Source organism: Phaenicophaeus curvirostris, chromosome 11 (genome assembly GCF_032191515.1).
Source record: "Phaenicophaeus curvirostris isolate KB17595 chromosome 11, BPBGC_Pcur_1.0, whole genome shotgun sequence".
Taxonomy (NCBI): Eukaryota; Metazoa; Chordata; class Aves; order Cuculiformes; family Cuculidae; genus Phaenicophaeus; species Phaenicophaeus curvirostris.
In genome coordinates, this window is record NC_091402.1 from 20378780 (window position 1) to 20402203 (window position 23424).

The 23424-nt window shown below is 62.5% G+C and overlaps 4 protein-coding genes across 8 annotated transcripts; 2 read left to right on the plus strand and 2 right to left on the minus strand.

Moving 5' to 3' along the window:
- Nucleotides 1-1167: 1167 nt before the first annotated feature.
- On the minus strand, nucleotides 1168-7158 carry PCBP4 (poly(rC) binding protein 4). Of its 4 annotated transcripts, XM_069865749.1 has the most exons (13): nucleotides 6980-7158; nucleotides 5507-5622; nucleotides 5216-5239; nucleotides 5106-5138; nucleotides 4729-4845; nucleotides 4495-4629; nucleotides 4133-4261; nucleotides 3724-3798; nucleotides 3555-3599; nucleotides 3331-3406; nucleotides 2936-2988; nucleotides 2363-2532; nucleotides 1168-2023 (listed from the first exon to the last, which is right to left on the minus strand). In XM_069865749.1, exons 2-13 carry the CDS (start codon nucleotides 5600-5602, stop codon nucleotides 1708-1710), a joined length of 1269 nt encoding a protein of 422 aa, XP_069721850.1. In that variant the 5' UTR covers nucleotides 5603-5622; nucleotides 6980-7158; the 3' UTR covers nucleotides 1168-1707. The 4 variants fall into 4 exon arrangements, with proteins under 4 accessions (XP_069721850.1, XP_069721851.1, XP_069721852.1 ...); XM_069865750.1 differs by lacking the exon at nucleotides 3724-3798; XM_069865751.1 differs by lacking the exon at nucleotides 6980-7158 and having other exon boundaries at nucleotides 4729-4840; nucleotides 5106-5239; nucleotides 5507-5626.
- A 1107-nt stretch (nucleotides 7159-8265) lies between these two features.
- On the minus strand, nucleotides 8266-22771 carry LOC138725403 (putative protein-lysine deacylase ABHD14B). 2 transcript variants are annotated; one of them, XM_069866307.1, is made up of 4 exons: nucleotides 22766-22771; nucleotides 9788-9997; nucleotides 9397-9638; nucleotides 8266-8614 (listed from the first exon to the last, which is right to left on the minus strand). In XM_069866307.1, the coding sequence occupies exons 2-4, from the start codon at nucleotides 9993-9995 to the stop codon at nucleotides 8432-8434; spliced, it is 633 nt and encodes a 210-aa protein (XP_069722408.1). In that variant the 5' UTR covers nucleotides 9996-9997; nucleotides 22766-22771; the 3' UTR covers nucleotides 8266-8431. The 2 variants fall into 2 exon arrangements, with proteins under 2 accessions (XP_069722408.1, XP_069722407.1); XM_069866306.1 differs by lacking the exon at nucleotides 22766-22771 and adding an exon at nucleotides 11044-11112.
- On the plus strand, nucleotides 11806-14997 carry ABHD14A (abhydrolase domain containing 14A). Its single transcript, XM_069865546.1, has 4 exons — nucleotides 11806-12155; nucleotides 13136-13251; nucleotides 13620-13855; nucleotides 14662-14997. Exons 1-4 carry the CDS (start codon nucleotides 11938-11940, stop codon nucleotides 14896-14898), a joined length of 807 nt encoding a protein of 268 aa, XP_069721647.1. The 5' UTR covers nucleotides 11806-11937; the 3' UTR covers nucleotides 14899-14997.
- Nucleotides 16679-21682, plus strand: ACY1 (aminoacylase 1). Its single transcript, XM_069866305.1, has 14 exons — nucleotides 16679-16902; nucleotides 17513-17577; nucleotides 17951-18055; nucleotides 18166-18260; nucleotides 18430-18506; nucleotides 18775-18864; nucleotides 19077-19133; nucleotides 19243-19316; nucleotides 19408-19457; nucleotides 19603-19747; nucleotides 19830-19898; nucleotides 19993-20072; nucleotides 20299-20359; nucleotides 21116-21682. The coding sequence occupies exons 1-14, from the start codon at nucleotides 16794-16796 to the stop codon at nucleotides 21278-21280; spliced, it is 1242 nt and encodes a 413-aa protein (XP_069722406.1). The 5' UTR covers nucleotides 16679-16793; the 3' UTR covers nucleotides 21281-21682.
- Nucleotides 22772-23424: the final 653 nt, after the last annotated feature.

Here is a 23424-nt window from a genome sequence, read left to right on the forward strand (position 1 = left end):
ACACAGGATGCCAAAGGGCTGTTACATGGAGGGGCAGAGGGGACCCCTCCATCTCTGTCACCCCACTGGGACCACTCGTGGCCAATGGGGAGGAGCAGATGTCCCTTTCATCCTACCCAGAAGCAGCGGCCCAGCTAACACCACTAACACCAGTAACGCCAGGGCCATGGGCACCCCGCTGAGCCCGGAGCCGTCCATCCTCGGCTGTTTAACCCCAAACTAACATCTGGGGGCAGGAGCTCCTGTCACCCATGGTACCTCTGAGGGGATGACACCTGCAGGGCTGGCTCTGACCACGGCTCTGGTTTCCGTGCCGGTGTGGCCACACACGATGCCCACGGCCATGCCCTCTGCCCCATCCCCTCCATCTCTGGAGGGACGCTGGCCGGCTGGGTGTCCATGCCAGGCTCTTTATGGACACAGCTGCCCAGCTGAAGCCCAGCCAGCGGTGACACTTGCCAACCGAACCAGGCTGCTGGCCAAGGGTGCGCTGGGGTGGACGTGGTGGCACAGGGGGGTGGGGGGGGGCCATATGGGGTGTCCCTGGGCAGTGGCAGGCGGAGGAAACTGGGAGCTTGTCCCCCTTCAGTCTCCTTGCTTCTGCAGGGCTTGGGGACACTCCCAGGAGGAGGGTGGCCTGCTGAAATGGACTGAACACCACAAACAACCTAGAGCTATTCTCTGTCCCCGAGCAGTCCATCGCCCAGGAGGTGGTGGGCTTCTTCTGCATGGTCCTGCTCTCCCTTACTGCCTTGGTGGCCAACACTGTAGTGATGATCGTCATTCTCAAAACGACGCTTCTCAGAAGTTCATCTTCACCTGCCACCTCTGCAAGCGAGGACCCTGCTGAGGGGATGCTGGAGCGGGACATCGCCCCCAGCCCATCCACAAAGGTCCCAGGGATGGTGCTGGCACAGCGGGTTGGAGACTCCTCCATGGGGTCTCAAAGTGCCCCATGGCAGGGAGGGGGCTCTGGGAAGACCCCCCAAGAGACTGGGGCTGAGGGCCAGCACTCGCCTGGCCACTGGGACGTCCTTCCAACCACAACCCTGTGTCCATAGAGCTGGGGCTGCCCCTGGGCTGGGGAGGTGTCTCCACCCAGGGTGGAAGTTATTATTATTATTTTTTTTTCTTGTAAATTTTATCTTTTTATTAAACCATTGATAAGTTACAAAGGAGGAAAAAATATAGACTTATATATACAGCATTTCCAAGCCAGCAGGGACCGGCTCTGGGACGGGGTTGCTGGGAGGCGATTGCCATGGGGTGGCCTGGGGAGGGGTCCCAGCAGAGCCTGGTGACAGGGGATGCCAGGAGAGGCCAGGCAGCCCCTCATCTGGTGGGACCTGCCTTTTGGGTGCCAGGCGGAGGGTGGGCAGGATGGCAGGGTGGGCAGGGCGAGGGGCAGGAGGTGGAGGTCCCACGCCAGCACGGGGCACCCCGGGTTGGTTGGGACAACACATCCCACCCCACAGCAGGACACACGGTCCCCGTGTCGGAAAACCGGGGCGCAGCGCTGCCAGGACGGGCGGTGGGACAACCCTTGCCTCCAGCGGGCATCGCTACCGGCAAGACCTTTCCCTGGAGTGGGGGACAAGGAGGTCCAGCCTGGGCATGGGGCACCTGGCAGGGGCTGGGGACAGGGTGGGCAGCAGAGAGGTGGCACCAGGTGGCACCCCAGACCCCCTGCCCGCCCGGTGATGGGGCTCAGTAGGGTGAGAACTTCTGCCGGTCAGCCTTCTTGGTGCCGTTGGCTGCTGAGATCTTGTTCGTGTAGGTGGCCGTGCCGCCGTTGGGACCCGCCACGGAGGACGGGGACAGTGCCAGGAAGGATACCGGCTTCAGGCCGATGAAGTTGGAGAGGGAGATGGTGTAGGGGGTGCCCAGGAGGGCCGGAGGGGCTGGGGCGACGGGGGGAAGAGCAGCACCAGAGCCCGGGGTGAGGGGCTGCGGGAAGCCCATGCCGAGGTCCACAGAGCCAGGGCCCGGCGGCGCCTGGGAGGTAGATTTGGCCGTCTCTAAGCTGGGAAGTGAGTGAGAAGGATGGAGTGGTGAGCACCACGGTGAAAGAGCAGGTCCTCCACCCCAACCTACCCATCTCAGGGGGCAGGAACTTCATATCCCATCCCTTCTGTCACGGGTCTCCACGGCACAGCCTGGGCATCCCACCAGGGAGGGCTAAAAGCTGGGGCTCAAACCCCATGGAGCCTTGGGTTCTGCACCCACCACCTCAGGACATCAAAGCACCAGCCAGCTCATCCTTCCTGAGGATGCTGGAGTGGGAACATCCTCCAAAAGCTGTGGTGCTGTGGAGGTGCCACCCGTCGCTAGCAGCCAGCACATTCGCCCCCGAGGAACCTACCAGGCTGTGATGAGGTACTGAGCCAAGGTGATGCTGACAGGGGAGCCTGTGATGGTTATGTGCCGCTCGCTGGAGCCCTCGGTCTGGTTCCCGATCTTGATGTGGGCACCCGACATCTGCCGGATCTCGCTGATTTTGCTGCCGTGCCGGCCAATGATGCAGCCGATGAGCTGGAGAGGCAGGGGCTGTGGTGAGCTGGGAGGACCCGCACCGGGCTCACCCTCTACACCAAGGACGACTGGGGAAACTGAGGCAGGCACCAAGAGGGCAGCGTGCTGCATTCCTTGAGCAGATCCTGCTTTTTGCTTTCACTCAACCCCACCCCAGCTGGCATGGCTGGGCTGCCACATCCCCAAGGTTCTTCCTTGCCATTGGCCAAACCCTTTCCATCCCCAGTGCCTCAGTTTCCCTTTTCTTCCAGTTGCTTCTACCCCAACAGCCTCTCCCACTCCCAGGCTCTAGGGGCTGAGGCAGAGCTTCCCCTGGTGGGTGCTGGCCCTTGCAAAGTGGCTGCAGGGTGGGACACAGGGGTGAGGACAAGCTGTGGTCCCCATCCCCGAGACCCACACGTACGTCATTGGGCACCAGGAACTCCTGGGAGGTGCTCTGGGAGCTGGGGTCCAGGCCTGGAGGAGAGAGAGACAGAGATGTTAGCAGAGTGGGGCCAGGTCTCCAGAAGTTCCGTGTTCCCCATGCTGGCACAGTCAGTGGCCCTGGGGACAAACCTGAAGGACCTCCAGGGAAAGGCAGGGGGGATGAACACAGGCACCAGAGGTGCTGGTGCTCCCCCACTGCAGGCTTGGGGGGCTCCGGTGGGTTCAGGGGCCCCAGGAAATCAAGGACAGGGTTGTTCTGGGGCACAGGTAGCCATGCCAGGAGGGGCTGGGACTGGAGAGGATGGAGAGGATGGAGAGGATGGGGATGTGCTCGTCAGGGCCAAGCGGCTGGAGGGGTCAGGAGATGCTCACCTGGCACCATGGAGGGTGCGTGGCCCAGGGAGCCGAAGGGAAGCGTGTGCCCCGACAGTTGCTGCAGCTTTGTCACCTGCCCAGGAGGAGAAAGGAGGTGTTAGGGGTGATGGCAGAGGGTCCCCTGTCCCCTCCTGGTGCTGGACGCTGGCACCCAGTGCCTCCCAGGACAGGCAGCCCCCATCCTGGGGGCACAAACCCCGTGCCCACAGGGACAGACTCACCTCAGCGGGAGAGAGCCCGCTGTACTGGCCCTGCATGGAGAAGCCCTGCGAGGGTAAGGAAAGGGACATCAGCAGGGAAGCAGGCGGGGACCCCTGCCTCAGGTGACTCTCCCCACCAGAGCCTGGACCCCCGGCCACCCCGTGCCCCTGCGGGGGCTGCAGCCCTTACCTGGTTGGCAGAGAGCAGGATGGTGCCCAGGGAGAGGCCAGGGTGGTAGGGGATGGTGGCCCCCTTCGGAGGCGACTGGAGAGGGAGGGAAGGAGGTGGAGGGGATGAGAGATGAGGTTGAATGTCCCCTGCAGCCCCCTGGACCACCTTCGGTCCCCCCATGCCCCCAGCAAGCTGGGCATGGCCTTGAGCAGCTTGATCCACTGGGAGGTGTCCCTGCCCGTGGCAGGGGGGTTGGAATTAGATGATCTCTAAGGTCGCTTCCAACCCAAACCGTTCTACAATTCTAGGATCCCCAGCACCACCGAGGCAGGGTGCTCTTATGGGCTTCTTCATGGGGAACCCTGGTGCCCAGGTGGGCACAAAGAGCCCTGGGGAGTGGAGGGTGGGCAAGGGGCTGGGCAGGTACCTCCAGGATGACGGCGCAGATCTGCCTCACGCACTGGATGATGGTGTCTGGCACCCCCGAGACGGTGACCGCCCGTTCGGTGGAGTTGGGCAGCAGGTCACCGGCCACTTGCACCTGCGCCCCTGTGCTCTGGGGTGGGGGGAAAGGGAGATTCTGGGGTGCCTCAGCCATACCTCACCCCAGGGCTCAGCACCTCACACCTCCCCTGTTCCCTCCTCGGCCCCTGGGGACCTTTGGAGGATGTGCAGGGCGATGCTCCACTCCTGCACCACCTCCCATGGGACGGGGACAGCCCTCATGCCATGGGCTCTGTGGTCACCCAGGGAAAAGGAAACCCGCACCGAAGACACGCTCAGCCTCACCTCCCGGATCTCCCTGATCTTGGCTCCTGCCTTGCCGATGAGCGAGCCGCACTGGCTGGCGGGGATGACGAGGCGCAGTGTCACTGGCACCCTGCCCGCTGCTGCCCCATCGCTCCCTGCGAGGTCCTGTGAGGCCTGGGGGGAGATGCCACGTTGGACCCCCCTGAGCCCACCGGCACGGGGCGAGCGCTCCTGGCTCAGGGCCACTTGCAGGTTGGGGTTGGGGTTGGCTACCTCCTCCAGCTTGAAGGCGATCATGGAGACGGCGCGGAAGACGGCATCGGTGGAGCCGGTGATGGTGGTGATGCGCTCGGGGCAGGACCCCTCCGAGATGGTGATGCGCGCGCTGCTCTGGGGATGGTGTCACACCCCATCAGGGACATCGTGGGCCCTGAGCTCAGTGTCCCCCCACCCAGGGAAGGGCTCGCTGCGGGTCACCTCCGTGTCTACGGACCTGGGCTTTCCCTCTCCCAGCTGCCCCGGGGTGCAGCCGCGTCTCCCCGGAATTCCACCTGGGAATGGGGTGGGGGTGCCAGGGCTTGGCACGCGGGAGCCACCAGGTGCAGGTGGGACAGAGAGTGAGACCCAGGAGCACCCCAGCATGGCCTTACCTGCTCTCGTATCCTCTTAACAGTCTCTCCTTTCTGCGGGGAGAGGAACGGGGGGTTGGTCAGGTCCGGGGCAGCCCAGGGTTGGCAGCGCCCCGGACCCCACATCTTACCTTGCCGATGATGCTGCCGATCTCCTGCAAAGGCAGAGACAAAGGTGGCCCCGTCAGCAGGCAGCGCCCTGCCTGCCACCTCCCTGCGCTGCCCACAGCCACAGGGAGGCCCCCGGGGGCACCAGCTGGGGCGTGGGAACGGGGATAGGTGAAGAAATCCTACTGGGAACGCTGGGATTTGGAACAGGGGAGGAGAACTGGGTGTGATGAGGAGCTGGTGCTGCAGCACGGCCCCCACGCTGGGCATTACTGACCCCCGGGCAGTGCCAACCCCTCCCTGCCTGGTGTTACCTTGCCGTGCATGAGCATGCGGAGGGTCAGGGTGATGCTGAGCTCGGTCTCCTCGGGGCCACCACCCACGCAGCTGGCTCCGTCCAGTGATGCCATGGCAGGAGGGCGAGCTGAGCCTGCAGGACGCGGCGATATCCAGAAAAAAAAAAGATGTCCCAACTAACAGCTCCCCCTCCAAATCTGCAGCCCGAAAAGCATCTTGGCTGGGAAGAGGGGAAACTGAGGCAGGGGCAGCATTATGCTCTCTTCCAGTGGTAGCCAGTGCCCCACCAGCATCTTGCACCCCTGGACCACGTCTGCTGAGCCTGCACATCTGCGCAGAACCCTTGGCTGGAGGGTTCACCTCACAAAGCCGGGAGCTGGATGGATATCAGGGGAGAAGGGGGAAAAAGCGTGGGGAGCACAGCCGGGGGATGGAGGTGGGTTTGCAAGTGCTTGCTGGGGTGGTGGCACACAGGGTGACAGGGGCAGAGGTGGCCTGGGTGCTCTTGCAGGCTGCGCCAAGCCTCCCTCCTCCTCCTCCCTTCCCGTGCGCGACTCCCCAGGGGAAACTGAGGCAACGTCTGAGATGGGGACCACCAGCCCGCTGCGCAACGCCGCTGCCCCCTGTCCCCCCTGAGCACCCCGGGGACCCCCAGGCCCCGTGGCCGGGGGCGTCCGCGGTGCCAGGGCAGGGCTGGGAGCAGGACAATCGCTGTGTGTCTGGGCACGGGTGGGTGGCTGCGGCACCGCTGGCTCCTGGCAAGCCGGGCGATGCCAAGCGGCTTTGAAACAAAGCACCCGTGTTGGGGCTGGGCCCCGTGTCTGCGGGCATGGCCAGGGAGTGGGGGGGGGGTGGGGGCAGTTATTTTGGGTGCTGGCAGGACTCGTCACCGCTACAGCACATCTCCTGCATCAGGGTAACAGGGACTGGGGGGGGGGGGGGGGCAGGTTGGTCACCTTTGCACCCCCTAAATGCTACGGTTTACACCCCCACGGCGGGTTGGACCCTCCACCTTCCACCAGGGGCTGGAAAAGGGGGGGAATATTCCCATCACAGATAGAGAGGAGACTGAAACGGGGGGCTAGACCCCCCCTGTATCCCCTCTCTCTGCAGTGTGGGGTCCCCGCACCCAGGGAATGAATGGTCGCAGGGACAAAAGATCCCACTGGGAAGAGGAGGATGAGGCTGGTGGAAGGGCAGGGGGGGAGGCGGCAGTGGGGGGGGGGGGGGTTTCTCTCCCCGAGGATAAACCGGGGATGCCAAAGGCCACGGTGATGGGCACAGGCCACCTGCCGCAGCCTCCCCGCTGGGCACCGCCCGTCCTTGGGGTACCTGCCAGGGGCAGGGGATGGGGTGGGGGCCAGGAGGGAAGCCCCCCCCATCCCATCCCATCCCATGGGGAACCTCTCTCTCCGCTCGCCCTCCCGTCCTCCCCAAGCCCCCCCCCCCCCCCCACCAAGGCTCCCGCAGGAGCGAGGCTCGGCAGGTACCTTGCGGTGCGCCTCGTCCCTCTGCCGCCGGCCACCCCGCTCAGTGCCACATTGTCCCCAGCAGCGCCCGGTGACACCCGGGGCAGGAACAATGAGCTGCTTGACGGGCCAGGGCCAGGCTGGCAGCCTCGTCCCCCCCACCCTGGTCCACGCTGGGGGCCCCCCTTGCTCTTCCCCTCTCCCACATCCCTCCCTCCGGGATCCTATTACAGCGGATAAGAGACACTAAAAGGAACAATGCACCCTGGGTAAGGCCATCTGCCACCGCTGGGGACATTCTTGTCCCCCCCCCCCCGCCCCCCCTTTTGGCTCACACATCGCCCCTCTTTGTAATTGCGGGGTTGTTTTTTTTTTTGGTTTTTTTTTTTTTCCTGGAAGCTGATCAGCTGGCAGGGCTGGAAGGGCTCAAGGACACCAGCACAGGCTGGGACAGGGCGGCTGGCACCCCAGGGCCTGCCAGCACCCAGGGGTGTCACTGGAGGGGGGGTGGTGGGAAGACACCCCTCTATAGGGGTGCAACAGCAGAGATGAAGCAGGTGGGGGGCAAGGGATGCTCCAAACAGGGGTGGTGGGGACCGCCTGGCACTGCCCCACGGCCCCTCGCGCCCACAGACGATGCCCCCCCTTTCCCCCGCTGCTAAATCCTCCTGTGCCCTGGCGTAAGCAGCTAAAGCCCAGGCAGGCTTGGGGAAGCGGGGGGGGGGGCGCTGGGGGGGCACCCCGCTGCCAGCTCCATCTGTGCCCCCCCCCAGTGCGTGGAGCAGCAGCACCAGAGCACGGGGGAAAAGGCAGGTGGGGGGTTTGTCCCCCTGTCTGTCTGTCCAGGCGTCTGTCAGGCCTCTCTGCCTGCCCCCCCCCCATCTGTTCATGGCAAACCCCCCCTCTTCACCACCTCCCCGGGGTGCTGGGCTGCTGCCACCGTGGGCAGGAGCCTGGCGGGGCTGGCAGGGCTCTTTTAAGCCCCTGAGGATTAGCCTGACCTTGGGTGCCTGCCAGGGGGTGGGAGGAGGAAGAGGAGGATGAAGAGGAAGCTGGGGACACAGGTGCCACCACCCTAGGTGATCTACCTGTGCCCAAGGGCTCTCCGGGCACCTCCGAGGCTCCTGCCAGGGGTGACAGGGTGAGAAGCGGTGACCTTGCAACCAGCGCTTAACCCACCCCTAAACTTAACCACCCCCAAACGCCCTGTCCCCACCCTGCTGTCCCCCCTAAACCTGTGTGGGAGGTGGGGACAGGGGGCAGGAGGCAGGAAGGGCAGGAAAATGTGGGAGGAAGGTGACAGGAAAGCAGAGGTTGGAGTTTTATTTGGTCCCAAGGGAGGTGGCAGTGCCGGCTGGGTGGGGACGCCAGGCAAACCACCGGGCTGGTGCAAGGGTGTGCGTGCAGACGGAGGGGCGAGCGGGCTGGCCATGTCCCCCAGCCCCAGGAGAACCTCCGTGCCGCCTGTCCTGCTCAGTCCAGCTGCTGCAGGAAGGCCAGGAGCCCGCGGTGCCACTCGACAGGCTTGTCCAGGTAGCAGGCGTGGCCGGCGCCCTGCAGCACCAGCACCCGGTGCTCGGGCAGGTGCCGCAGGTTGTTCAGGCTGACTTGCCCCAGCTCGGCGTCCTGGTCCCCGTACACGATGAGCGTGGGGGTCTGCAGGGAGGGGAACGCACCCTGAGCCTGCTGACAGCACCCAGGCACCCCGAGACCAGGATCTGGAGGGGAGACGCTTGACCTTCTCCCCCCACCCACCAGGATGAGGAGAAACTGAAGCTCCTAAGTCTCCTAATGTCATAGAATCATAGAATCACCAGGTTGGAAAAGACCCACCGGATCATCGAGTCCAGCCGTTCCCATCAATCACTAACCCATGTCCCTCAGCACCTCGTCCACCCGTCCCTTAAACCCCTCCAGGGAAGGTGACTCAACCCCCTCCCTGGGCAGCCTCTGCCAGGGACCAATGACCCTTTCTATGAAATATCTTTTCCTAATGTTCAGCCTAAACCTCCCCTGGTGGAGCTTGAGGCCATTCCCTCTCGTCCTGTCCCCTGTCACTTGACAGAAGAGCCCAGCTCCCTCCTCTCCACAACCTCCTTTCAGGTAGTTGGAGAGAGCAATGAGGTCTCCCCTCAGCCTCCTCTTCTCCAGGCTAAACACCCCCAGCTCTCTCAGCCGCTCCTCTTGTTCTCCAGCCCCTTCCCCAGCTTTGTTGCTCTTCTCTGGACTCACTCCAGAGCCTCAACATCCTTCTTGTGGTGAGGGTCCTCTCTTTCCCTCCCATTACCCCATTCCTTCACCATCACACTCCCCTTTTCCACTGGCAATGCAGTTTCTGGCCTGTTTGGTCTTTCTCCTGCTCAACCCTGGTGCTGGGTCCCCTCCTTGCTGTCCCCTCCCTGGTCCCCAACCTCCCTCCATCTCCCTCCGGGTCATACTTTGATCTGGGCGTACTGCTCCGGGGTGAATTTCTCGGTGCAGATGGGCGCCACGGGCACGTACGCCTTGACCAGGTGGTTGTGCTGGAAGAGGAAGGGCAGAGAGTACATCCCGCTGAGCGACGGGCTGACCACCACGGCTGGACCCAGGCTCAGAGCCTCCGAAACCGCTTTCAGGAAAGATCCTGGTGCCGGCTGGCCCACGGGTGCCGGGGCCACGGCATCCTTCGAGCGCCCCAGCCCTGAGCCACGGGAAAATAAGATGCCCTGTCACATTCTCCACCACCAACCAACCAAGAGAAGCCGGCACGGCACGATACTGGGGTTGCCATCGAACCCAAACAGCCGTATCAGCTTCCACCCTGGGGTTGTGCTCTCCATCCCTCCTTACCCGGCAGGTCGATGGCTACAGCTCGGTAGCCGTTTTCGGCCAGCGTGGCGAGCGTCTGCAGCTGAAGCCAAGTGTCGGAGGAGAAGCGAATGCCGTGCAGCAGCAGCACCGTCAGCTTCGGTGCCTGCTGGGCTGGCTCGGCTCGGCGGTAGAAGAGAGTTTGCCCTTCCACCGTGACGGTGCTCTCGGTGAGCTGGGGGGTGGCCATGCCTGGGGGGTCAGGAGAACGGTGCAGGAGGGTGAGAGGTGGAAATGGGGCTCCTGCCAATAGCCGCCCTGTGCAGCCCAGTAAACGTGGTGTTGGGCTGCGTCCTGGAGTGGAGTCTTGGTGGTGGTGGGGAGGCAGGTGGGATTCCTGGCACCAGGAATCATAGAATCCTTTGGTTGGAAAAGGCCTCAAGACCATTGAGTCATAGACTCACAGAATCACCAGGTTGGAAAAGACCCACCGGATCATCGAGTCCAACCATTCCCATCAATCACTAACCCATGTCCCTCAGCACCTCATCCACCCATCCCTTAAACATCTCCAGGGAAGGTGAATCAACCCCCTCCCTGGGCAGCTGTGCCAGAGCCTGAGAACCCTTTTGGTGTGGAAACTTCTCCTGATGTCCGGTGTAAACTTCCTCTGGTGCAGCTTGAGGCCATTCCCTCTCATCCCATCACTTGTTACTTGAGAGAAGACCAGCACCCACCTCGCTACAACCTCATTTCAGGCAGTTGTAGAGAGCAATGAGGTCTCCCTTCAGCCTCCTTTTCTCCAGCCTAAACACCCCCAGCTCCCTCAGCTGCTCCTCACAACCCTCCTTCTCCAGCCCCTTCCCCAGCTCCGTTCCCCTTCTCTGGACACACTCCTGCCCCTCAATGTCCCTCTTGTAGTGCGGAACCCAAAACTGAGCCCAGGATTCGAGGTGCAGCCTCAACGATGCTGAGTTCCGGGGCACAATCTGATCATGATAACAGGGTTTGCACCATCACCACCTTTTTGGTGGCTCAGGGTGCTGGTTGGATGTTGCACGGTGCACCGGGAGGGTGCAGGGTGCATGGTGCAGGGTGCATGGTGGAGGGTGTAGGGTGCATGGTGCATGGTGCATGGTGCAGGGTGTAGGGTGCAGGGTGTAGGGTGGATGGTGCATGGTGCAGGGTGCATGGTGGGTGCACCGGGAGGGCGCAGGGCCGCTCGCTCGGGCCAGGCAGGCTCCGGGGCCGCCCGTGCCTCAGTTTCCCCGCCCGGCGCTGGGCTGGGGGGCGCTTACCTGGCTCCTCCGGCCGCTGCCTCCCGCTCTCGCCGCCGCTCCCCGCCGGGCCCCGGGTCCAAAGGGCGGCGGGGCGGGAGGGGAAGCGGCGGCACCGCCCTACGGGGCACCGAGAGCAGCCCGGGCACCGGCACCGCCCGGCAGGGCCGAGCCGAGCCGAGCTCTGACGAGCCGACCCGAGCTGAGCCGAGCTCTGCTGAGCCGAGCCGGGCCGAGCTGAGCTCAGCTCTGACGAGCCAGGCTAAGCTGAGCTGAGCTGAGATCTGCTGAGCCGAGATCTGCTGAGCCGAGCCGAGCCTTGCCGAACCCTCCCGAGTCCTTCCGAACCCTTCCGAGTCCTTCCGAACCCTTCCGAGCCCTTCCGAGCGCTGCCAAGCCCTTCCGAGCGCTGCCGAGACCTCCCGAGCCTTTCCGAGCCCTTCAAGCGCTGCCGAGATCTTCCGAGCCTTTCCGAGCCCTTCGAGCGCTGTCGAGCCCTTCCGAGCTCTTCCGAGCCTTTCCGAGCCCTTCGAGCGCTGCCGAGCTCGTCCGAGCTCTTCCGAGCCTTCCCGAGCACGTCCGAGCTCTTCCGAGTCTTTCCGAGCCTTCCTGAGCCCTCCCGAGCGCTGCCGAGTCCTTCCGAGCCCTTCCGAACCCTTCCTGAGCCCTCCCAAGCTCTTCCGAACCCTCCCGAGTCCTTCCGAGCGCTCCCGAGCCCTCCCGAGCCCTTCCGAGCCTTTCCGAGCCCTCCCGAGCCCTCCCGAGCCCCGCGGAGCCGCTGGGTTCCGGAGCTCATCGCGGGGCTCCGGCTCTCGGGGCTCCCTGCAGGCGGAGCTCGGGGCCGCGGGTCCCGGCTCCGTTTTCGGGGCTCCCAGCCTCGCTGCCCTGTCCCTCCTCGCAGGGGGGGGGGGGGCGATGCCCCTCTCCCGCGGCCTGGGGCTGCTGCTGCTCGCCCTCCTGCTCGCCCTGCTGCTCGCCCTCCTGCTCCCGGCCTCCCAGAGCCCCCCGGGCACCCGGGCTGGCGGGGGCCGGCGGGGGCAACGAGCGGCCAACGCCTCGGCTCGCGTGGGGAGCACTGCGGGACAGCCCCCCGTCTTCTACAGGGAGGTGTCCGCAGCGCCCACGCCCGGGAGGTGGGTCACCCCCCGGCTCCCGGGGCGCAGAAAGGTGGGGGGACAGAGCTGGGCATCCAGCCCCAACAGCCCTCGTGGCTGCTGGATGCCTGCGGGTACCACATCCTTGGGTACCGCATCCTTGGGTACCATGTCTTTGGGTACGGCATCCTTGGGTACCACATGTTTTGGTACAGCATCCTTGGGTACCACATCCTTGGGTACTGCATCCTTGGGTACCGCATCCTTGGGTACGGCATCTTTGGGTACTGCATCTTTGGGTACAGCATCCTTGGGTACCGCATCTTTGGGTACAGAACCTTTGGGTACAGTATCAGAAATGGTGTGACCACCAGGTCCAGGGAGGTTCTTCTGGTTCTTCTCCCTCTGTACTCAGCACTGGTGAGACCGCTCCTTGAATCCTGTGTTCAGTTGTGGGCCCCTCACCACAAGAAGGATGTTGAGGCTCTGGAGCGAGTCCAGAGAAGAGCAAGGAAGCTGGGGAAGGGGCTGGAGAACAAGAGGAGCGGCTGAGAGAGCTGGGGGGGTTTATCCTGGAAAAGAGGAGGCTGAGGGGAGACCTCATTGCTCTCTGCAACTCCCTGAAAGGAGGTTGTGGAGAGGAGGGAGCTGGGCTCTTCTCCCAAGGGACAGGGGACAGGACGAGAGGGAATGGCCTCAAGCTCCACCAGGGGAGGTTCAGGCTGGACATTAGGAAAACATTTTTCACAGAAAGGGTCATTGGGCACTATCAGGGGCTGCCCAGGGGTTGCATCACCTCTGGAGGGGTTTAAGCGACAGGTGGACAAGGTGCTGAGGGACATGGTTTAGTGATTGGTGGGAATGGTTGGACTCGATGATGTGGTGGGTCTTTTCCAACCTGGTGATTCTATGATTCTATGATTCTGGTACAGCATCCTTGAGTACCAGGCCTTTTGGTACAGCATCTTTGGTTACAGCACATTCCCTGACCCCCTTCCCACCCATCTTCCCCACTGCAGGCCTGATGTCCTGTTCCTGCACGGCCAGGCGTTCACCTCCAAGACGTGGGAAGCCTTGGGCACGCTGGCACTGCTTGCCGGAGAAGGCTACCGTGTGGTTGCAATAGATCTGCCCGGTAGGACCGCGGTGCTGAGCTTCAGTTGACCCTTGTGGGCAGCTCTGGTTCCTTGCCTCAGCCACTGGTGGGGTGTGGACCTCTTCAGGGAGGGCTCTGAATTTCTTTAGGGATCCAGCAGTGGTCCCTGGGGCAATGTGCCTGGGATTTGGCTTTTCCGTGGTGACGCTGACCTCTCTGGCCACCCAAACCCTTTGGCTTGGGCTGGCTCAGTCCAGCCAGCACGGGGCTGTCGCTGTGCAACTGCTGGGGCTTGATGGGGTGCCTGGGTTTTGCCAGGCTGGCTAAGCCTTGGGTGGGAGAGACCATCGCAGGCTGTGCGATTTCCCCTGCTCCGCACCCACCCTGCGCCCTCTGCCCCTTGCCAGGCCATGGGGATTCTCCCCCAGCGCAGACGGTGACCACGGCGCAGGGCCGGGTGGCCTTCCTTGACCGTGTCCTCCAGGAGCTGGGCATGAGGAGACCTGTTCTCGTCAGCCCCTCCATGAGCGGCCGCTTTGCCCTGCCCTTCCTCGTGGCACGGGGTGACCGGCTGGCTGGCTTCGTGGCTGTGGCACCCGCGGGCACCAAGGATTTCACCAGCGAGCAGTACCAGCGGGTCCAGGTGAGCGGGGGCATCGGGCTCCTGGGGGACCTGGGGTGCTGGTGAGCTTCGTGGGCCAGCGTGGAGGGTGTGATACTGAAAACACCAGCAAATAAACTCTCTAAGGCTCATTTGGGAGTTTTAGGAAGCAAGCACCTTTTTATCAGGCCTGGGCAACATGAGGGAGCGATCTCCATCGATTCTGTGCAGCGGGACGAGAGCTGGGGCGGGATGGATTTCCCACTTATGTGCATGTAGATTAATTTTCCCAGAAATCTTATGCATATTCTATTACTTTCCGAGGACTAATTTTAATGTTATCATGGACTTCACAATAGCCAAATCTCTTGGTGATTTGGAGCTTTGGAGCCAGCTCTGGCTGACCTTGCATTTGAGATGGGGAGAGACTGCAAACAGAGGTGATTAGGGAAAAACACACGTCTTTTCATCACAGATCACGCTAAATGAAAGACCTTATCAGCTCCCAGGAGTGATCAGTGTCTGGAAAGATACACTGTTTGAAAGAAAACATGGTATCAGAGAAAGAAAACATGGTACTGGAGGGACATTCTAACTTACAAAAACTACCATTAGTTAGATGAAACTTAATTCTTCTTTAGCTTACGTCAAAAATATTCCACTTTTTGTAATAGTAACTGCTTCTTGTGTCAGGTGGCCCTGTTTGGGGCTGACAAAAGCCAGGGAGAGCTGGCACCTTCCTCTGAGCCCGCTGCAGCGATGACTAGAGGTGGGCACAGCCCAGGGGACGCGTGGTGGCCGCTTCCCTCTCTGACACCCCCTCTGTTTTTCTCTCTCCCCTTACCAAGACGCCCACCCTGATCCTCTACGGCGACGGCGACACCAGCCTGGCCCCCCGGGCCCTGCAGAGCCTCCGTCACCTCCCCAGGCACCGCGTGGCCGTGGTGGCCGGTGCTGGCCATGCCTGCTACCTGGACAAGCCCGAGGGCTTCCACCGGGCGCTGCTGGGCTTCCTGCACCAGCTCAGCGAGCACCGAGGGGCTGTGGCACCCAGCGGCACTGGGACGCACTGGTGGCTGGCCTGAGGGATGCTCTTCTCTTTTGGGGTGTCCCCAGCATGGCGGGGAGGGGGGCGAGGGTGTCCCATGCCGGCAGAACAGGGTGAAGCGCGTCGTGAAGCCAATAAACTGATGCTGCTCTGGTTTTTGTGCCTGTGTCCCCAAGCTCTGTGGGACTCACTGGGCTTCGACCCCAGCTTTCTGACTGTGATGTGGGGCTGCCCGCTGCCCCCCCAACCAGGAGAAGCCTGGCTGGAAGAAGCCTCTCCACAAGAAGGATGTTGAGGCTCTGGAGCGAGTCCAGAGAAGAGCAACGAAGCTGGGGAAGGGGCTGGAGAGCAAGAGGAGCGGCTGAGAGAGCTGGGGGGGTTTAGCCTGGAGAAGAGGAGGCTGAGGGGAGACCTCATTGCTCTCTGCAACTACCTGAAAGGAGGTTGTGGAGAGGAGGGAGCTGGGCTCTTCTCCCAAGTGATGGGACAGGATGAGAGGGAATGGCCTCAAGCTCCACCAGGGGAGGGTCAGGCTGGACATTAGGAAAAGATATTTCATAGAAAGGGTCATTGGTCCCTGGCAGAGGCTGCCCAGGGAGGGGGTTGAGTCCCCTTCCCTGGAGGGGTTTAAGGGACGGGTGGACGAGGCACTGAGGGACATGGGTTAGTGATTGATGGGAATGGTTGGACTCGATGATCCCGTGGGTCTTTTCCAACCTGGTAATTCTATGATTCTACGATTCTACGATCCCTCCCCTGCCCGCCCCCTTCCCCCCCCGCGCAGGCGCCTCCAGCAGCAGCGCTGAGGCTGGTTGGGAGCTGCAGCCTCCTCCCCACGGTACCCTGCACCCCCCCGTGCCCCCTCGCACCCCTAACCGCGGTCCCGTACCCCTTTGCACCCCTCCTTCACCCCCCCCGCACCCCTAACTGCGATACCCTGCACCCCCGCACCCCCTTGCGTCCCTTCTCTACTCTCCTGCACCCCGTTGCACCCCTTTGCATCCCTCTTCTACCCTCCTGCACCTCCATGGACCCCCTTGCACCCTCCTCTCCCCTCCTGCACCCCCGTACCCCCTCGCACCCCTCCTCTACCCTCCTGCACCCCAATAACCACAGTACTCAGCACCCCCTGTATCCCCTTGCACCCCAAATCGTGCTGTCTTGCACCCCCAGCCACGGTATCCAGCCCCCCCTCTGCCTTCCTGCTTGTGCTAACCCTGCACCCCAATAACTGCTGCACCCCAGCCTGCCTGCCCCTTGCACCCCTAACCCCCCGCACCTCCCCTTCACCCACACTCATCGTACCCTGCACTCCTCACGACACTAATGGTGTTGTGCAGCCCCCCTGCACCCCAGTTTCCCCCCTGCACCCCAGTTTCCCCCCTGCACCCCAGCCATGGTGCCCCCCTGCACCCCAGCCACACTATCCCTGCACCCCTAACCCATTGTCATCCCCCCCTTGCAGTCCCTGTGCAAGCTCTACTCCCACACCCCCTCTGTGAATCCCTTCCCCCTCCTGCTGTACCCCTAAGCACCCCCCATTTTCCCCCCTCTCCTGGCCCCCTTTCCTTACTTGCACACCAGCTTCCCTGCCTGCACCCCCCCTGCATCCTGCTGGACCCCCAAACACTGCCTGGTGCCCCAGACACACCCTTCTTGCCCCCAGAACCCCCTTCCCCACCCTGTTGTCCCCCTTTTTCTCCCTAGAAGCCCCCCGTGCCCTATCTAGCAGGGGGTCCTGCCCCCCTCTGCCAAGCTGGGGGGAGTTCTCCCCCATGGCAGCGTCCCAGAACTCGTGCCAGGGAGACCTTTGTCCCATCCTTCTTCAGCTTCTGTGACGCCCGAGCTCGACGCTGGACTTTGGAGGGGCTGGTGGGTGATTAACCATCACCCCGCTCTTCCCTCCGTGGCGTTGCAGCCCCCGGCCCGGCCATGGCCCCTGGGAAGCCCGGGAAGAGCACGGGGGCTTCGGAGAACCCCTCGGTTACGCTTTTTCGGGAGTACCTGAAGATCGACACCGTGCACCCCAAACCTGACTACGGTGAGGATGGAGGGGATGGGATGGGGAGCCGTGCAGGGGTCCGGCCACATGGCTTTGCAGCTCTGGTCTTTGGACTCGGGCACCCGAGTCCTCAGCCGAGGCTGTTTTGATCGTGGTGTTAAGGAGCGAACACCTTTGTTCCTTCTCTGCTGATGCCTTTGGTTGAGTCAAGGGTGTCTTGAGTGCACCCAGAGCTGCTCTTCTCTGCCCCACGGCTCCCTCTTTCCACACTGCCCTGGCTCTGGGGTGGATGCTTGTGGTGATCTCACATAGATCTCCTTCTGTTAGCGTTTCCACCCTTCCACTAACATGCATCAAGAGTTTTTCATTGGTGAGGAGCTCCCAAAACTCCTACAGAGGGCTCTTCCCCCTCAACTCATCCCCTTCAATTTTTCATGCTCGCCTAGTCCTTGCCCCAAAGGGATGGCGACAAGCTGCTCCTGTCCTTGCTTCTGGCCACCCCTTGTGCCCAGAACCTCCATCCCCTGCCCTCTCTGGTCACCCCTTTCCTTGTGCCGGGAGCCCCAGAGAGCCTTGGAGTCCTCAGGGGGTTGTGGTGGGAGAGGAGGGAGATCCTGATGTGATTCCCGGCCTCCTTGCTTCTCCCCAGATGCAGCCGTGCGGTTTCTGGAGCGCGTGGGCACCGACCTGGGCTTGGCCTGCCAGAAAGTGGAGGTGAGCGAGGCGAGGAGCAGCCGCCTGTGCCCAGGTCCTTGCTGACCGGAGCTGCTCCCCTGCTACAGCCGTGGAGATGGGCAGGAGTGAATCTCCTCTGCTTCTAATCCTCTGCTGACCTAAGCCCTTCCTTAAGCCTGTGTTCCGGCTGGTCCCCGCTGACCTTTGCAGCCGCTGTGCTATCATTAGCCTGGCAGGGTCACGTTGGCTGGGGACATCCCTTCTGCTGGGCACCAAGCGAAGACGCTGGGTTCCATCTCCCCTCCTCTGCTTAAATTACAGCCAGGAGCTGCTTCTCAGCTCCAGCTTGTGCATCCCAGCGGCTCTGTCCCCAGCCAGGGGACCCCGATGACATCCTGCCCTTGTCCCACAGGTGTGCCAGGGCCACGTGGTGCTCGTCTTGACCTGGCAGGGCACGAATCCCCGTCTGCGCTCCATCCTTCTCAACTCCCACACTGACGTGGTGCCTGTCTTCGAGGTGCGGGGACAGGGCTGGCCTGGGCATGGTGGGGAGGGCTCGGGGAGGCAGGGGAATGGGATCCGGTGCCCACTGTACCCTTCTGCCATCGCGGACCCTGTTCTCCACAGGAGCACTGGACCTACCCACCCTTCGAGGCTGTTAAGGACTCGCAAGGCAACATCTATGCCCGAGGTGCTCAGGACATGAAATGTGTCTCCATCCAGTGAGTGGAGGGCACGGCATGGCGATGCCTCTGAGGGATGCAGGGTGGGATCCCACCATCCCCAGGGTCCCTGGGGCTGAGGGTTCCGACGCTTGGCCCCACCAGGGGTGGCTCAGAGCACACCAGCCCCTCTCCTCTGTGATGCTCAGGCATCGCCTTCTCCCCACAGGTACCTCGAGGCCATCCGAAGGCTGAAAGCAGAGGGAAAGTCTTTTGCCCGCACCATCCACCTCACCTTTGTGCCTGGTGGGTCCCCAAGGTGTCCCCTCTTGGGGGCACAGGAGAGGCTGGCAGCTGGGTGATGCTCTGGAGTTCCCCACGGCGCGGCAGCCGGGCTCTCTCCTGCCAGCCTCTCCAGATTTTGAGCTCCCTCTGGTTCGAGGCTGAAAGGGTCTCCAGGTCCGAGGACATCGGGTGCACTGGTGGCACCCAGGCTGGCGTGGAAGAAGGACCGGGAGGTGGTAGGCCAGGGGATGTCCCGGTTCCTTCCTCCATGCCAGGTTCTACCCTGCAGACGAGGAGGTGGGTGGACACAAGGGCATGGAGATGTTTGTGCAACGCCCCGAGTTCAGAGCACTCAACGTGGGCTTCGCCCTGGACGAAGGTGAGTGGTGGCAGGGCCGTCACGGGGACGTGTCTCCTCTTGGCACGCACCCTGTTAACATCACCCCGTGCGCTCTGGCACCTGGAACAGCTTCTGGGGACCCCTCGGGGCTCCTTCCCAGCCTGGAGGGGAAGTGCTGCCAGGGCAAAGCAGAGAGGGGCGCATCATTTCACCCCTATTCCTTGCTGACCCCCAGTCTGTGCCCACTGCAGGCTTAGCCAGCCCATCTGACACCTTCAGCGTCTTCTACGGGGAGAGGAGCCCATGGTGTGAGTAACGTTGTGCCCACGGCTGTGTCCCTGGCTCTGCTGGGTCCTGGGGGGTTTGTGCCACCGCGGGCTTTGTTCTCAATGCCTCTCTCTCCCACCGCTGCTGCAGGGATAAAGGTGAAGTGCACGGGCAGCCCTGGCCACGGGTCCCGCTTCATCAGCAACACGGCTGCTGAGAAGATGGTGAGAGAGGGGTACACCCTGCGGACCCCTCCGGGGCTGCCAGGTACCCCCTCAGTGGGCTGGTCCTCACCTTCCACCTTTCCCTTCCCAGCACAAAGTCATCAACTCCTTCCTGGCCTTCAGGGAGAGCGAGAAGCAGAGGTAGGAGCCGGGTGGGATGGCTGAGGCTTCAGTTTGGTCCATGGAGAGGGTCCTTGGGATGCAGAGCCAGGCTCTGATCCCGTGCTCCAACCCCGTGCCTCAGTTTCCCCATTTGAGGGTGATTGTGTCCCTTGTCTCCCCCGAGGCTCAAGTCCGACTCAAGCCTGACCCTAGGGGACGTCACCTCGCTCAACCTCACCATGCTGGAGGGGGGCGTCTCCTTCAACGTGGTGCCCTCTGAGATGGCCGCTGGCTTTGACATCCGCATCCCACCCACCGTGGACCTCAAGGTGAGTGTCACACCGGCCCCACTCCAGGGAGGAGCAGGTTGGGGTTACCCTGCTCACACCCCTCTTCTGGTCTCTGCCTCAGGCCTTTGAGGAGCAGGTGGCCGCTTGGTGCCGAGGTGCTGGAGACGGTGTCACCTACGAGTTCCACCAGGTGAAGGATCTCAACCACCGGGCTGCGTGGCGCCCGTCCCTCCCCTGCCATGCGCCCACCTCCCTGCCTCTCACCTGCTCGCTCCCTCCCACAGAAATGCATGGACCAGCACATCTCCTCCACCGAGGAGTCGGACCCGTGGTGGAAAGCCTTCAGCGGGGTCTGCAGGGACATGTGCGTACTGTCCCCAGGAAGGGGACATCCTCTGGTGGAGCCAGGTGGTCCCTGGGCTCATGGCAGGGGCTGGGAGGGGGTATTTCCCTATGCCCCCCAAAAGAGATGGGATTGAGTGTCCTACAGGGCTGAGGGACCTTCCTGGTGTGGTCTTCTCTCGCTGTGGGATGGCTGGGGGACAGGGGACCTGTCTGCCCCCATGCTGACACCAGGTCTCACTTCTCAGGAAGCTGCAGCTGAAGCTTGAGATCTTCCCAGCTGCCACCGACAGCCGCTACATCCGAGCGGTGAGTGCGATGCCAGCCCAGCCGGGGGGAGACCTGCAGCCCCAAGCAGGAGCCGTGCCCGGGCCGAGAGGGGGGCACACGCTGCCCATCCCATCCCGGTCTGAACATGAGCCAGCAGTGGCCCAGGTGGCCAAGAAGGCCAATGGCATCTTGGCTTGGATCAGAAACGGTGTGACCAGCAGGTCCAGGGAGGTTCTTCTCCCTCTGGACTCGGCACTGGGGAGACCGCTCCTCGAATCCTGTGTTCAGTTCTGGGCCCCTCACCACAAGAAGGATGTTGAGGCTCTGGAGTGAGTCCAGAGAAGAGCAACGAAGCTGGGGAAGGGGCTGGAGAACAAGAGGAGCGGCTGAGAGAGCTGGGGGGGTTTAGCCTGGAGAAGAGGAGGCTGAGGGGAGACCTCATTGCTCTCTCCAACTACCTGGAAGGAGGTTGTGGAGAGGAGGGAGCTGGGCTCTTCTCCCAAGGGACAGGGGACAGGACGAGAGGGAATGGCCTCAAGCTCCGCCAGGGGAGGGTCAGGCTGGACATTAGGAAAAAATTCTTCACAGAAAGGGTCATTGGTCCCTGTCCGAGGCTGCCCAGGGAGGGGGTTGAGTCGCCTTCCCTAGAGGGGTTTAAGGGACGGGTGGACGAGGTGCTGAGGGACATGGTTTAGTGATTGATGGGAATGGTTGGACTCGATGATCTGGTGGGTCTCTTCCAACCTGGTGATTCTCTGATTCTCTGATCCTCATCCTGTACCCCCTCATTTCCAGGCCGGACGCCCTGCTATCGGCTTCTCGCCCATGAACTGCACCCCGGTGCTGCTTCACGACCACAACGAGTTCCTCAACGAGCAAGTCTTCCTGCGGGGCATCGACATCTACGCCCGCCTCCTACCCGCCCTGGCGTCGGTGCCCCCGCTGCCCGCGGAGGGCTGAGCGCCGCGGCGAGGAGCAGGACGGGGGGTGCCCAGGAGCAGGACACAAGGCACAATGGGCACAGCGAGTGCCTGCCAGCACGCTGGGGACACAGATGGCATCGTGCCACGTTGGCTGTGCTCAGGGTTGGCCTGAGAGTGATATTTGTGGCCTTAAAACCTGGGTCCCAGCCACCCCCTTGGGGACTGTGTCCCCGTGTGCCTCCTTTCCCGGTGTCGGCAGTGCCTCTCCTGTCCCCGTGCCATCTCCGGCTGCGCTGGCTCTGGGTAAGGGGCTGGCTGGTGCCCTGCTCTGCCTGCCCGTGCCTTGTCCTGCTTCCCTACCCACTCGCCCGGGGAGCTGGGGCCAGCGCTGCCTGTCCTCGCCGTGCAAGTCAATAAATCTCCTTGGTAAGCACGGCCAGGAGTGGGTGGGTTTGTCTCCGTGGCGGAGCCCAAGCATGGATGGCCTTGGCACAGTGGGGTCGGCTGCGATGCTCCCTGCTCCTCTGCATTCCTTGAGCTGGAGGTGATGCTGCGGGCAGGATCCATCCTGGGCAGGCTGTGGGGCTGCTCCTTGGGAGCTTCTGGTCCAGAGAAGAGCGACGAAGCTGGGGAAGGGGCTGGAGAACAAGGGTACGAGGAGCAGCTGAGGGAACTGGGGTGGGTTTAGCCTGCAGAAAAAGAGTCTGGGGGGAGACCTCATCGCTGTCTGCAACTGCCTGAAAGGAGGGTGTAGCGAGGTGAGGGTTGGTCTCTTCTCCCAAGTGACAGCGGTGGGATGAGAGGGAATGGCCTCAAGTTGCAGCAGGGCAGGTTCAGGTTGGACATCAGGAGAAGTGTCTCCACCAGAAGTTTTCTCAGGCACTGGAACGTCACCCTGGGGAGGTGGTCGAGTCCCCGTCCCTGGAGGTGTTTAAAGATGGGCAGAAGAGGTTCTTGGGGATGTGGTTTAGTAGAGGGCAGGTACAGTTGGACTCGACCTCAAAGGTCTTTTCCAACCAAGCGATTCTATGATTAGGCTCAAGGTGCTGGGGGGGACAGGAGCAGCTGGTGGTGCTGGGGTTCATCCATTCTCCCTCCCATCAGCTCCTGCTGCCGTGCTGCTCCCCAAACCCACGGGTCGCGGCAGGCAGCGTGCGGGTCCGGGCAGGCAGCTTATCTGCCGGAGCTGCCCGCGGGCTGCACCTCCTCCTCGCTCTTACCCCACCCCACCAGGCTCCCCAGCTCGCAGGGGTGCTGGATCTGTCCCAGAGCCACGTTGTGCCTCCCACAACGTCATCTTCCCTGGGGAAACCAGGACAAGAGCCAGCCAAAGGCTTGCTGAGAAGTTTTTACCCTGATTGGGGGGTTGTGAAGCAACAAAAGGCTTGGGGTGATTCAGGTGTCCATCCCCCCAAACCTCCTGCCCTTTGTTTTAATTAATAAAGCTGCTGCAGTCCTCCAAGGGCTGGAGCTGGGAGTAGGGATGAGGCCAGTGGTGATGGAGCACTGCAGGACAAGCCACCAGCTCCTCCGCTCCTTCTCCTCCACCCAGCATTGTGTGGGGGGGAGATCCAGATCTTTTGGGAAGAGTGTGGATTCTCTGATGTCTCGTATGGCCGCATCCCCTGGCCCTGCAGCCCTGGGGGAGAGGTGTGGGTGCTGTGGGATCCTGCTTGGCTCAGGGTGCAGAGCAGGGACCTTTGGAGGCAGACAGCGTGCAACCCTGCTGCCCCATGTGTGCGCCAAAGCGACGTGCAGCATGCTGTGCCCCCCCTCGATCCTGCTCACCCGGGAGCTGGGTGCCTGTGTGGTTGGAGACCACCTCGTGCTGAGCATCCTTCTCAGGAGACAGATTTGTGGGTTCTTTCCCACCCCACCAGGAGAGCAAGGCTGGGGGACCCCAGCTTGCAGGGGAGGTTTGGATTAGACATCAGGAGAAGTTTCTTCAAATCATACATGGTTTGGATTGGAAGGGACCTTAAAGATCACAGAATCACCTGGTTGGAAAGGACCCACTGGATCATCGAGTCCAACCATTCCCATGAATCACTAAACCATGTCCCTCAGCCCCTCATCCACCCATCTTTTAAACACCTCCAGGCACCATCCAGTTCCAACCCCACTGCCGTGGGGACACCTCCCTCTGGATCAGGCTCTTCAAGGCTCCATCCAACCTGGCCT

Excerpts from the sequence above, each read along its gene's own strand:
- PCBP4 (XM_069865749.1), bottom strand. The coding sequence starts at position 5,602 with ATGGCATCACTGGACGGAGCCAGCTGCGTGGGTGGTGGCCCCGAGGAG. Across the intron at positions 3,799-4,132 it reads TCTGCGCCGTCATCCTGGAG|TCGCCTCCGAAGGGGGCCAC; the intron begins GTACCTGCCCAG and ends CTCCCTCTCCAG. Across the intron at positions 2,533-2,935 it reads AGTTCCTGGTGCCCAATGAC|CTCATCGGCTGCATCATTGG; the intron begins GTACGTGTGGGT and ends CTGCCTCTCCAG.
- LOC138725403 (XM_069866307.1), bottom strand. The coding sequence starts at position 9,995 with ATGGCCACCCCCCAGCTCACCGAGAGCACCGTCACGGTGGAAGGGCAA. Across the intron at positions 9,639-9,787 it reads TGTAGCCATCGACCTGCCGG|GGCTGGGGCGCTCGAAGGAT; the intron begins GTAAGGAGGGAT and ends CCCGTGGCTCAG. Across the intron at positions 8,615-9,396 it reads AGCAGTACGCCCAGATCAAA|ACCCCCACGCTCATCGTGTA; the intron begins GTATGACCCGGA and ends CCCTCCCTGCAG.
- ABHD14A (XM_069865546.1), top strand. The coding sequence starts at position 11,938 with ATGCCCCTCTCCCGCGGCCTGGGGCTGCTGCTGCTCGCCCTCCTGCTC. Across the intron at positions 12,156-13,135 it reads GCAGCGCCCACGCCCGGGAG|GCCTGATGTCCTGTTCCTGC; the intron begins GTGGGTCACCCC and ends TCCCCACTGCAG. Across the intron at positions 13,856-14,661 it reads AGCAGTACCAGCGGGTCCAG|ACGCCCACCCTGATCCTCTA; the intron begins GTGAGCGGGGGC and ends CCCCTTACCAAG.
- ACY1 (XM_069866305.1), top strand. The coding sequence starts at position 16,794 with ATGGCCCCTGGGAAGCCCGGGAAGAGCACGGGGGCTTCGGAGAACCCC. Across the intron at positions 19,458-19,602 it reads AGGGAGAGCGAGAAGCAGAG|GCTCAAGTCCGACTCAAGCC; the intron begins GTAGGAGCCGGG and ends GTCTCCCCCGAG. Across the intron at positions 20,360-21,115 it reads ACAGCCGCTACATCCGAGCG|GCCGGACGCCCTGCTATCGG; the intron begins GTGAGTGCGATG and ends CCTCATTTCCAG.